The sequence below is a fragment of the Nannospalax galili genome, unplaced genomic scaffold (assembly GCF_000622305.1).
Source record: "Nannospalax galili isolate Female #2095 unplaced genomic scaffold, S.galili_v1.0 scaffold383, whole genome shotgun sequence".
NCBI classification, from domain to species: Eukaryota; Metazoa; Chordata; class Mammalia; order Rodentia; family Spalacidae; genus Nannospalax; species Nannospalax galili.
In genome coordinates, this window is record NW_008351346.1 from 4,123,469 (window position 1) to 4,136,981 (window position 13,513).

At 38.1% G+C, this 13,513-nt stretch overlaps 1 protein-coding gene across 1 annotated transcript in view; it reads left to right on the forward strand.

Moving 5' to 3' along the window:
* The window catches only part of Mael (maelstrom spermatogenic transposon silencer), a 47,336-nt gene extending 41,273 nt beyond the window's left edge, over window positions 1-6,063 (forward strand). Inside the window, exons 9-12 of the mRNA XM_008848250.1 lie at window positions 1,803-1,865; window positions 2,866-2,998; window positions 4,911-4,986; window positions 5,519-6,063. Of these exons, the coding sequence (XP_008846472.1) occupies window positions 1,803-1,865; window positions 2,866-2,998; window positions 4,911-4,986; window positions 5,519-5,700 (454 nt within the window). The 3' untranslated portion in view covers window positions 5,701-6,063. The remainder of the gene's footprint in view (window positions 1-1,802; window positions 1,866-2,865; window positions 2,999-4,910; window positions 4,987-5,518) is intronic.
* The last annotated feature ends 7,450 nt before the right edge of the window (window positions 6,064-13,513 follow it).

Here is a 13,513-nt window from a genome sequence, read left to right on the forward strand (position 1 = left end):
AAGCAGTACTGGTTCCCCAGGTGTCTGGGGCCCCAAGACTAGGGATGGCACAGGGCCCAAACTAGGAGCAGAGAACAGCAGGGGAGATGGAAGGGTGAATGTGGCTGGGGGAGTTAAAGCACAGAGGGATGCGTGATAGACCCACCCCAAGAGGCCTGAGGATAGGAGAGCAGGCCAGGAGAGTTAGCCGGTGGTGCAGGTCCAGGGAAGCAGAGAGAGGTGAGGGCGGGTCCGGGTCCAGAGGCAGTGCTCCTGGGGCCCAAGGAAGGCACCAATCCGGTCCAGGTGAAAAGGATCAGGAAGCAGCACTGGCTTCCCAGGTGTCTGGGGCCCCAAGACTAGGAATGGCACAGGGCCCAAGCTTGGAGTAGAGAACAGCAGGGGAGATGGAAGGGTGAGCGCGGCTGGGGGAGTCAAGGCGGGGAGGGCTGCGTGGTAGACTTACCCCAAGAGAGGCCTGAGGGCAGGAGAGCGGGCCAGGAGAATTAGCCAGTGGTGTAGGTCCTGGAAGCAGGGAGAGGTGAGGGTGGGGCCAGGTCCCGTGGAAGCAGTGCTCCTGGAGCCCAAGGAAGGCACCAAGCTGGCCTGGGCATAAAGGATCAGGAAGCAGCACTGTTTCCCCAGGTGTCTGGGGACCCAAGACCAGGAATGGCGCAGGGCCCAAACCAGGAGCAGAGAACTGCGGGGGAGATGGAAGGGCGAATGAGGCCGGGGGAGTCAAGGCACGGGGGGCTGCATGGTAGACTTACTCCAAGAGATACCTGAGGGCAGGAGCCGTATATCTTTTTTTGATCTGTGTTCCCCACTACTAAATTTTGTGAAACTAGTATTTTCATTCAGTACTGTGTCTTTAGTGCCTAGATCAGTATGTGGGAAATAGTGTACACTCCATAAGTGCTCAGTGAATGAATGCACAGTATCTCTCGTCACTACTATAACTACAGCCCTTTACAACCCTCATTTATTTCAAGGTGAAATTTAACTATATGTTTATGTGTAGTTTGCACAGTATCATCACTTTCCATTGGTGGAGGTAATAAAACTTTTTTTTCTGGTCTTTTTGAGACAGGGTCTCCCTGTAGCCACAGCTGACCTGGAACAGACTATAGAGACAAGACTGACTAGCCTTAAAATCACAGAAATTCACCTGCCTCTGCCTACAGAATACTGGGATCAAAGGCATGTGCTACCACACCTGGCAGAAAACTCTCTATATTGAACTTTTTAATGCATAGGATGGTTTTGCCTGCATGTATATAAGTGCAACACATGCATGCAGTGCTTGCAGAGGGCAGAAGGCATCATATACTCTGGAGCTAGAGTTACAAATGACTGTTAGCTGCCATATGGGTGCTGGGATCCAAACCCAGGTCCTCTGGAAGAATAGCAAGTACTCTTAACTGCTGAACCATCTCTCTAGTCCCTAAAACTCTATATTTAAAACTGTATTAAATATCTTTGAGGGCTGGTGAGATCGCTCATAGATAAAGTGTTTGCCAACAAGCCTGGTGACCTGATTTTGATCCCTGGAACCTACTTGATGGAATAAGAGAATTGACTCCTGCAAGTTGTTCCCTGACCTCCACAGTGTGCATGCATGTGTGCACATATGTAATAAATTAAAATCTAATAGTATTAGTTTTTATTAAGTAATCTTTGGTAAGTTAAAATTTGGCATATAAAATCCTTAAATAGTGTTACTTAAGTTAGAGCCTTTATTTTCTTCAAATCTAAGCCTTTATATCACTAAGCTACATTCTCAACCACTTGTTAGGATATTAAAGTCTATTCTTTTTGTACAGGTGCACATGGCATGAAGAAAATGATATTCTCTTCTGTGCTTTAGCTGTTTGCAAGAAAATCGCGTAAGTTAGGGAAAGGCGTTCCTTCATCAGTGCTGTACTCTGTGGTGGATTCTTTTGGGCCAGTTTTGCTTTCTTTGTTTTGGCAGCTGAGATGAATGTCTTTCGCCTTCCTCACTGCAGTTCCAGTGAAAGCAAGGATGGATTCTGTGTTTCTTTCTTTTCTGTCCATGTTGCTCCTGAGCAATATGAGTGAATCTTCAGAAATATTTGAGATTTTTTTTTTCTTCTTGGACCCTGATAGGAGTGAATTCCCTACTAGCATTAAGGACATCACCTCTTTGTAAAGATACCAGAAATGTAAGTCATTTCTTCACATTTTGTAATGAAAGCACCTACAGCCCAGGTCTGGTTTGGATTTTTGTTGTTGTTGTTGTTGCCGTGACAAACACCATGACCAGAAGTAACTTGGGGGAAGAAAGGATTTGTCTTACGCCTCCAGACATGGCAGGAACTCAAGCAGGAGCTTGAAAGCAGAAGCCTTGGAGGAATGGTGCCGCAAACAGTGGCCTCAGTTCTCCTATCAACTAACAGTTCAGACTGGCCCTTTGGGCACTGTCTTATCTAGACACTTCTTCAACTGAGGCATTCCCATCAGATGATTCTAGACAGAGTCAAGTTGACAGAACTAACAAGCCCCAAAGCTGGTGCTCCTGTGATTCTTGACAGGCAGATGGTAGCTAGTTCTGAGGATTAGCTGTTTATGGTTGTAGTTTCATTTCTGCTTCTACCTTCTCCTAAACATTTGAGAATCCTAGTGATCCTTACCTTCATTCCCATTTCCTTGTAGCAAACCTGAAATTTTTTCTGATAATCAGAAGCTTGCTTACCAGGAATAACTTTTATGATTGGAATTCTGCTGTTTCCATCTCCTCTGAGTCTCCAGATTTTTTCTTTTTTCCTCTAAAATGCTTTCTTTGTTCAAAAATTTAAAATATGAATGCTTATAGGGTGAATTGGATGAGATTCCTGTAGTGAGATTTTCCTTCTTTATTCTTTAAAGATACTGCATCAGTAATTCTCTGGCCACTCTCTTTGGAATCCAGCTCACAGGAGCTCATGTACCACTCCAAGATTATGAGACCAGCAATAGTGTGACACCCAAAATGGTTGTATTGGATGCAGGGCGTTACCAGGTAAGGAAACCTCAGTTACCAGCAAAATCTTAGATGTGTCTAACCTCTTGGGGAAAGTTTGTTTTTTTGTTCCTAATTTCATTTGAAGCACACCATTTCTCTGTTGGTATTTACAAAGGATAGTGTCTTTTTCTCCCTCATTTGTTATTGATCTACATTTGAAGTAGTTATCTTTGGTTTTAGCTTCTAGACTTACTCATACTTTCTTCCTAAAATCCATAGGTTTTGAAACTCATGCCATCCAGGCTATAGTACCTGAGAACAACCCTGGAAATCAGTAGACACACCAATTGGTATTCCTTATTTTTAGCAACACTGACTGGAGAGCAGTTTTCTCATAAAAATTCTCTATTTTCCCTTTCCCTTTCTGTAATCCCTCCAGCTACCTGATTTCTCATTTCCTTAAATGACCTTCCACCAGTGTCTTAGATCATATAAATCCCTACTCCAGTGATCATATCCTATATTCCAATGGTACTATTTCCATAATCTTAACTTCAAACAGCCTCTTCTCTGACTACTACCATCTTCCTCTAGCACCCCAGTCCCAACAGTTCTTAGGCCTCTGCCGTGAATTATAGTTCATTTATAGCTACGTGATTTCATGTTCCCTTACAGAGCCACTACATTGCACAACCCAAGGGTACCATTTGTTATACTGTTTACCATCTCCACCCCTCACCTCTGCCATCCCAACTTAGAACTTTCAGTCTATCTTTTCTACTGCATTACACTCACTGTGAACTCCATTGGTCCTCTTTTCTTCATCATACTTGGTTGACAGACTAACCCTGATTAAACCTAACTCTTCACCCACTCTGCTCTTATACTTGTGAATTTAAATGAGACTAGAACAAAGCCACCATGCTGCCAGGTGTGGTGGCAGACAACTATAATTTCAGCCATTTTGGAAGCTGAGGAAGGATGGTTACATAGTGAGTTCAAAAGCCAGCATGGGCATGTAGCAAGTTTGAGGGCAGCCTAGGAAGCTGAGTGAAACCATTTAGTCTCAAACTTAAATAAGGGCTGGGGGTATACTTGCTTGGCATGCACAAGGCCCTGGGTTCAGTCACAGAAATGCACACCATGCTGACTAGTCTTATTAAACTTTAATTATAACAAGCTTCATTGACTCCTTGATGTTGCCTGGCAGTCTCCATTTATCCAATCCGATTAATTTCCCACTCATTCTTTCCCTTTGAATTTCCATCACTTCTTCCCTCACTTTTTCCTCTACACAGAACTGATGCTTCCACTTTTCCAGGAAACCAAATGTAGTCATAGATTGTCTACATATCCTTTCCAAATCACCCATCTGCTTCTACCTTTATTCTCTGCTTTTACTCCTCCTTGAATTGAATGGTCTGTAGTCCTATCTGAAATCAGTCTGTTTATGTATTAGATCTCATTCTCTAATAACCAAGGCATAGCTACAGTGACTTTACTCTTTCTTACATTCTTAGGGTTTCCTGATGTTCTGAATCATTTTTTTTTCTTTATTTCTTTTTTAGAATATTTACATAGTGTATATGTAGAGATCAGAAAACTTGGAGGACTTGGTTTTCTCCTTCCACCATGTGGGTTCCAGGGATAGAACTTGGGGTTATCAGACTTGGCAGCAAGCACCTTTACCCATTTTGCTGTCCCTGTCCTGGAATCACTCCTAATAAAGAAAGATGCCATAATCTTAACTTTTTAAAGAACAAAAGAGGAATACCTTTTGTTAACCATCTAACTTCTAATTTCTCTGCAAAGTCTTCTGTTTCTTCTCCTTTATAGAAAATGTTGACCAAACAATGGAAGAATATTCAGGTGTTAGTTGAAATTTTTAGTAAGTGATTTGAAATTAACTTAGTCTATTCAATAATTGGTAAGTAATAACAATTTTTTTCTTAATATTTTCACATTACAGAAGCTAAGGGTTGAGAGTCCAGGATTCTGCCATTTCAACTCTTACAATCAGGAACAAAGATCAAACACATCTACTGGTGAGCATCTTAAAATTTTACAAGAATATACCTTAAGGTTATGGCCTTAAACCTTACAAAGATCCCTCAGGGTGTGCTACTTAAACAGATACTTTTAGATTAGCTTTAGGATATAAGGAGCTTGTTGAATTGGGTGTTTCGTTTGGAATTAGCACTTTAAACAATTTGAATGTATATTTTTACCACTAATAGAATATAACTTATTCCTCAGACTTTTGTTTAGAACATTTATAAAGAAACCCTGTTTTTCTTATAGTTATAGTTTTATAGTTTCAACATGACATCTTTTTGGAGACGAAAAACTTCAAAAGTGAGTTACGTGGAATTTCAAGTACTTAATACTTCAGTTAGGATTTCTTACCCTAAAAATAAAAGGAAGCATTTTTATTTGGCCATTTGCCTTTTCTTCTCTTCATGATCTTTTAAACTATGCCTAGTGATAGACCTGCAGTAGTCTGCGTCAGTGAATTGAAATTTCTTTACAGTAACGTAACATACCTACATTTATTTTATTTTATCTCCAATATCCTAGGTTATTACCCATCTGGGGTGAAAATTTCAGGCCCAAACAGTAGTGTTCGAGGAAGAGGGATTACCCGCTTGCTAGAAAGCATCTCCAGTTCCTCCAGCAATATCCACAGATTCTCCAACTGCGAGACTTCACTCTCATCTTACATGCTCCAAAAAGATGGGTACAAATCTCCCTTTTCTTAATGATGGTACTTCTTGCAATTTCTGAAATAATATCAGGCCCAAATTCCTTCTGACTATAGTCATACTAAACAAACATCACATCAGTGGTAAAGGTCACTCCTCTAAAAACTACTTAATTTGTAAAGAAACTATTTCATAGATTAAAAATAATTGTGGTTGGAGAAGATCTTGGCATTCTTGCTTGTTTTTGTTTTCTTTTCTTGAAGACTTATACTTCCTGGTAGTGTTATTGGTATGTCCCTAAGGTTTGAAGTTCTAGAACAAAACTGGCATTTTCAGTGTTTGTAAACATTATAAATTGATCATTCTTTTCCCTACAATAAAGCTATTAAGTATCCATATCTGTTGTGAAAGGCTCTAAAATAGTATTAACCTCATTCTTATGTACTAGAGACATTTGCGTTGCAAATGACTAAGAAAATTAGCTTTTAATGAAAATAAAGCTTTGATCGAGAGCTTATGTAGTGTACTCCCAATCACATGGCTAGATTCATGACTGAATTCCAGGTCCATAGAGCCATAAAGCACTTTACATATACAAAATAGATGTCATATCCAGTCAGGTAGCTACTCTGTAAATGACCTAAACTGGCTAATGCTTTTAATCTTGGTGGGGTTTTTTTTTATATACCCTCTGTGGATTAAAACAAACTTTTTATTTGGAACCACAATCCATGACTACCCATCAAGGTGGCAAAAGCACCATTCTAAATCAGGAAATCTGACCCCAAACCTAGGTCCCTCTGATTAAGTGCAATTACTTGATGTGATGAGACTCTGAAGGTTATTTTTAAATAACATACTCTTTTACTAATTACCGAGTACCTACTATATGGATACTATAAAACAAACTTTTTATTTGGAACCACAATCCATGACTACCCATCAAGGTGGCAAAAGCACCATTCTAAATCAGGAAATCTGACCCCAAACCTAGGTCCCTCTGATTAAGTGCAATTACTTGATGTGATGAGACTCTGAAGGTTATTTTTAAATAACATACTCTTTTACTAATTACCGAGTACCTACTATATGGATACTATTCCCTAATAGATATATGCATACCTAAACTTGTGTCACATAATTCCTAAATGGAGAAAGTATTGGTCTCAGTTATGTCTTTCTGATTCCCAGGACCATGTTCTTAATATTCTTACTACCTCCGTCTCTCTTTTAACTATTGCCAGTACTAGATCTTCAAACTAATAACAATCCATAAGCTGTAAGTTTATATATTATATTTTAAAAGCATATTTTTCTTGCAAGACTTCATATCTAAGCTTTGAAACTAACTTTTCTTTACAATCAGAGTAACAACATTTGGGCTGACTGAGAAATAGGAGGGGAATTTCAGACCCATGGCTTCAGTTGCCTAAGTCCTGTTCTGTGTTCATTTAGATTCATCCCCTTGTTAATTGTTAAAGTTATATTTTTAAAAATTTTAGTGATAGTATTGTATTTCTGAAATGTGCACACACACACACACACACACACACACACACAGAGTAGGCCACAGAGATTTATTTTAGTAGCATAGTTTATCTTTAAGAGAACTATCAAAATCCCCAAATCATATTATTAGTATAATTAGAGCCCTTTTTCCTCTTCAAAAAAGACTTTGGGCACTGAACTCGAAGGATTTTTTATTAATCATTTTCTTGATTAAACTGATTTTCTCAGGTCTTTTATGACATGTAATGGATGGCAAAGATATTCATTATGAAGTACTCAGGTAGACGTGGTGAAGACGTTTTTGTTCCTTACCACTAATTTTCTTTGAGAAAAGTAGGTATCAGTTGGTATTTTCACTGGCTGTCTGGTTAACAGTCATTTCTGCTCCCTCTAACTTCAGTTTAACAGTAGCTGTATTCAAAAGCAGCGAGTGTTGTAACATCACAGAAAGTTGATTTTTCTATGTTGGTTTTGGTTGGTTTTTGCTACATTGCTGAAGGTGTTTATCAGGTCTCTGTTTCCTAGCAGAGATTTTAGGGTATTTGAAGTGTAGGATCATGCCACCTGCACATAGTATTTGATGTTTTACTTTCCTATCCCTATCCCTTACATTTCTTTTTGCTTTACTGTTTTCTAGCAGTATACTGAATTTATCTTTGTTTTGTTCCTCATTTCAAAGGAAAAGTTTTCAGATTTTTTCCTATTTAGCATGATGTTTTTATGAACTTTTTCTGAGGGGATATGAACAAAACAGCTCCTCACACCAGATAGCTCACTAATGACAGAAAAAAAGGATTCCACTCAAATGTAGCTTTGTGCATGAACCAATGAATTTAACTGGACTTGTTTGTGGGAACATGGCTAAGGGGTTACTTAACAGGAGAATAGGCAATATAGAAGAAAACAAAAACAAATAACAAAAAAATAACCTCTCTACCAGCAACTGTTAACTTCATATAAATCCTTGGAAGGGGGGTGTCTCACATGAGCCTTTTCCCCCTAGCAACTATTAACTATCTACAAATCCTTTGGAGTGATAAGGCATGGCAAACCCTTCCGTCCTAGGAAGTTAATTATAAATTCTTGGAGGAGGCAGGACCTGAAGAACCCCTTCCCAAAGTTAATGAGTCTAATTTTGTTTAGGTCTCCTGTGGGTAAGGATGGCTATTGGCAGTTTCAAGAGAGCAATAGCCAAATCATGCTCGGAGAACAGTATTCTACATGATGGCTATAGTTTGTCATGTGTGTGTGTGTGTGTGTGTGTGTGTATGTGTGTGTAAAATCTTTGTTAGGTTCCTCTTATTCCTAGTTTATTAAAGACTTTTATCATGAAAGGATGTTGAACTTTATCAAAGATCTTTTCTCTATTGAGGTGATCATGCTCTTAAGTCTATGCATTTTATTACATTTATTGATTTGTGTATGTTGAACCAACCTTGAATGCTTGAAATGAAACCAAGCTGGTCATGGTGTATTATCTTAATGTGTTTTTAAAAGAAGTTTGGAAGTATTTTATTGAGAATTTTTGTGTCTATATTCAGGGAAATTGTTCTATAGCTTTTGTTGTATCCTCATCTGGCTTTGCTATCAGGGTAATTATGGCTTCACATGTTTTCTATTTTGTGGAACAGTTTGAGATGTACTGGTGTCAGCTCTTCTTTGAATATTTGGCAGAATTCAGTAGTGAATCTGTCTCATTTTGGGCTTTTATTTGACTGACAACCCTTGTAACGTTTCCTTTACATCTCTAATTTTACTAATCTGTGTTTTCTCTATTTCCTTTGGCTAGTTTGAATAGAGGTTTGCCAGTCTTCTTTTCAAAGAACTTTTTTATTCCACTTATCATTTAGTCTTCATTTTATAAATTTCTGCTCTGATCTTTAATTTCTTGCCACCTTCTGCCTTTGGCTTTGGCCTGTCTTCATTTTTCTAAGATCTTGAGGTGCATCATTAGGTATTAGAGATCTGATTTTTTTTTCATGACAGCACTTGTAACTATACACTTTCTTCTTAGAGCTGCATACCTGCATCCCAAAGGTTCTGCTAAGCTGTGCTATCATTTTCATTTGATTAAAGGAGATTTAAAATTTCCGCTGATTTCATCAATGACTAACAATTCAAGAGTGTACTGTTCAGTCTCTTAAGTATCTGTGAACGCTCTATGACCTCTATTGCTAATTTCTAAAGTTTGTCATCAAGGTATGATAAGATTCAAATAATTATTTTGATTCTTTTGCACTTGTTATGATTTTTTCCTGACCTGTAACAAATTCATTTTAGGGAAGGTTCAATTGGCTGCTGAGAAGAAATGTATGTACTTAATCTGCAGATATTAACAATTGATCTATGGAGGAGTTTAACTCTGAGGTTTCATTGTTGACTTTTAGTTTGGATGATCTATGTAAAGATGAAATTACTGAAATTATTATTAGTGTAACAGGATCATCTGCCTATTCATGTCATTTAGTGTTTCAGAGAAATGGCTAATCTCAAGTCTGACATAATTATATTGAGATAAAAGAAAAATGTTTAGGATAAGAATCAGTGATTATTTTTCCTTTTGAAGACTTAATAGAATTATTAAAAAATAAGGAAAAATAGGAAATATGCAAACATGCCAAAGGTTCATATTGGTAAGTCAATGACAGTAAAAAAATAAATACATAAAATATTTGAATTTTTAAATTAGCTGTTTAATGGACTGTTCTTTTCAATGTATCTTTTCATTAAATTTTTGTGCATTTCATCATCTTAATCCTATTTAGACCCCCTCCCCCATCCACACCCCTCCACAGCCCCCTTACCAGATTTCATCTATTCTATCATATATGTTAAGTCAAACTTTTATACCCAGCTATCCCAGATATCCCTCAGTGTATCCTCCAGTTCATCCCCTGGCATCTAGTCAACCTATCTAGATTCACTCCCTTAAAGATCTACTTTCCCTCACCCAGCAATAATCAGTTGCCAAAAGCTCCTCTGCTAAGATTGGGGCCTGCTGCTCATTTCCCCAGTTCTATGCTAGGTTTTTGCCAGATTGATTCAGCAAAGGCCTTGTGCATGCTGTCACATTGCTGCAAGTTCATATGAACAAGTTCCCAGAGGCCTGGAAGACTGTTTCCTTATGTTCATGCACCAACCCTGGCTCTTAAAATCCTTACACCCTCTCTTCCACAGTGGTCCCTGAGCCATGAGGGGGTGATGTTTAATATGAGTCCTATCCAGGGACACACATGCTACAGTCTCTTATTCTTTACACCTTGGCCAGTTGTGGACTTCTGTGTTAATCACCCTCTGTTGTATGAGGAAACTTTGCTGGTGAGAATTGAGAAATGCATTATTACTCTCTGCTCCCTGTTCTGCTATGTTCCATGAGCCTTAGGTGTAGAGGTTCCATTGTAGATGTGTAATGGAGTTTTTAAATCTCATGTCCAACACAAAAGGGTTGTTTTTTAATGATAAAGGGGGATCAGTGAGTAAAAGTCCTTGCTGCACAAGCTTGATGGATCTCAGTTTGATCCCCAGAACCCACAGTAGAAGGAGAGAACTGACTCCCAAAAAGTTGTCCTCTGACTTCCACATATGCACTGTGGCACACACACTTCCTCAAACATACACATGGTAATAACAAAATGAAAAATTGTAAAGGACCAAGCCATAGTCTCAAATTTCAAAGGCTTGACAAATCATACTTTTTCTCCACTATTTGTGTGTGTGTGTGTGTGTGTGTGTGTGTGTGTGTGAGTGAGAGAGAGAGAGAGAGAGAGAGAGAGAGACATATAGAGGAGTCTCTTAACTTCTCAGAACTAAATTATTGAAGTTCTGTATAACAACTGAACCCTGATACTTAACGTTGTAGATACAGAAAAAATAAGAAAAGAATGACTGAAAATTAAGCAACTACATATCTAACATGTTAGTAAGAAAATAAACAAACATGAAAAATAGAAGGAAAGTGGTAATAAGCATTGGTGAAAAGATGTGTTAAAGGACGTGATTGGTACAAAGCAGAAGTTGGCTCTTTGAAAAGGTAAAACTGAGCATGGTAGTGTACACTGTAATCTCGGCGTTCATGGAGTTTAGATGTGGGAGGATTACAAATTTGAGGCTAGACAGCAAGTAATTTCTAGTGAAGGAAGACAGGAGCTATGATATAAAACTCTGGCGAGGTCAATCAAGAAAAGGGTGGCACAAAAGTTATCAAAATGTGAAGTTAGAGCAGACCAGTAGGGTTTAAAAGGGTAACAATAAATTTAAAAACATAAACTAGAAACAAATTTCCTGTAAAAACGTAATTCACTAGAACATAGGAAGCCTCTATTTCCTATAATAGAATAACTGAAGCAGTGGTTTAAATACTCTAATAAAATGTCACAGCCATATGATTTAACAGATGAATTCTAATCTTGGAAGGACTGTTGTTTCAGTATGTAAAAATCACTAAATGCTATTCATTCTGTGTCCAAGTTAAGTTTATTCAGGAAAACATGGACAATTTAACTTTAGAAAAAAAAAATATAAATGTCATTGACATTGACAGACTCAAGGGAGAAAAGCATGTTAGTAGAATAGAGGGAAAGACCCATTTGGCAAAACTCAACACCTATGCGTGATAAGAACTCTAAGAAAAACTAGAAATAGTCTTAGAATGTCCCATCTGACAAAAGACATCTACCAAAATTCTTTGCCAAATCTATTCTGTATGTGTATGGGGTATGTGTGTGTACTGTGTGTGTGTATGTCTGTGCATGCATGTGTGGAGGCCAGAGTGTAATGTTTGGTGTCTTCCTCTAAAACTGTTTACCTTAATTTTTTGAAGTAGGGTCTTTCACTGAACCTGGTGCTTACCATTTCAGTGAGACTGGCTGATCAGCTGGCCAGTGAGCCCCTGAGATCCTCTAGTCTCTTTCCCGTACTCCCAGGGCTGGGATTAACAGGTACATCAACCTCACCCAGTTTGAATCCTAGGATCCAAACTCTGGTCTTCATGTTTGCACAGAAAGCACTTTATCCACTGAGCCATCTCCTTAACCTTGGGAAGTATTAATGAGAAAAGTTTTCAGACATTTCCTTTAAAAACAAGAAGAAAGGAAAATAGAAACCATAGTATTTAGGAAGGAATAAGTGAGATTATGTTATTATGCACAGATATAGTTGTCTACATACTCAAAATAATTTATATATATCCATAAAATTAAGATGCAGCTGGCATCAGTACTAAAAGTAAAATAATACATTTCTGTACATCCTTATAAACATTTAGAAAGCACTTTTAAAATATGGCATTATTTGTTATAGCAAACAGGTACATAAGAATAAATCTGATTTGAAATGTATAAAATGTAGAAAATGATAATATTTTGCTGGAATATATCAAGACCTAAAAGATATCCTCATATTTGTGTATAGGCCCTCTGTTGTAAAGATTTAGTTCTCCCTTAACTAATGAATTAAGTATAGTTTCAATTAAAATGCCATCTTTTTTTTTTTTTGGTGAGACATTACATGGCAATTCTAAAGAATAGAGGTGAATAAAAGCCAGAGTCATCCCATAGAGAAGTAATATGGTGAAGGGAGGGATCTGTCTTGCCAGGTCTTCAAGTATTATAAAACGTATAATGTTAATATCAGAATTATTGAAGTGAAGTTAGGCAAATTAACCTCAAAAACAGAATCAAAAGTCCCACCTATTTACAGAATACTGTATGACAGAGGTGGCATAGAACAATATTCAGATAATTGTTCAGGAACAATTGACAAAGGTATAAAGGTGAGAATTTGAAATTTTAATCCTTCCCACCCACGCACACTATTCACAAAGAATATTCCCGTTTGATTTAAGGACTTTGAACATAAAAAGAGAAACTTTAAAACCTTTAAAAGAAAATGTAGAATGTATTAGTTACTTTTCTGTTGCTGTGATAAAACACTGTGTTTCCTTGCTGTGACCAAGGGAACTGATAAAAGGAAGAATTTATTTGAACTTACGGTTCCAGAGGGATTAGAGTCTGTCATGGCAGGGAGGCATAGTAGCAGGAGGTGACCAGAGCAGGAGTAGAAAACAGAGCCTCACATCTTCAAACAGGCTCAGGAAGCAGTGACTGGAAACCCAGAAAGGCTTAAGAATGCTCTAAACCTGCTCCCGGTGACATGCTTCCTTCAGCAAGTCACACCTTCTAAGACCTTCCAAAACAGAGCCCCCAGCTGGGACAAAATGTTCACATACTTGGAGCCTATAAGGGGCATTCTCATTCAAACTGTCACATAGAGTTACACCTTTCTGATTTTCAGGCCATAAGGATTTTAGTTTTTTTAAATTATGTTTACACCCACTTCCCAGATAGCACCGTCCCATAGCCTC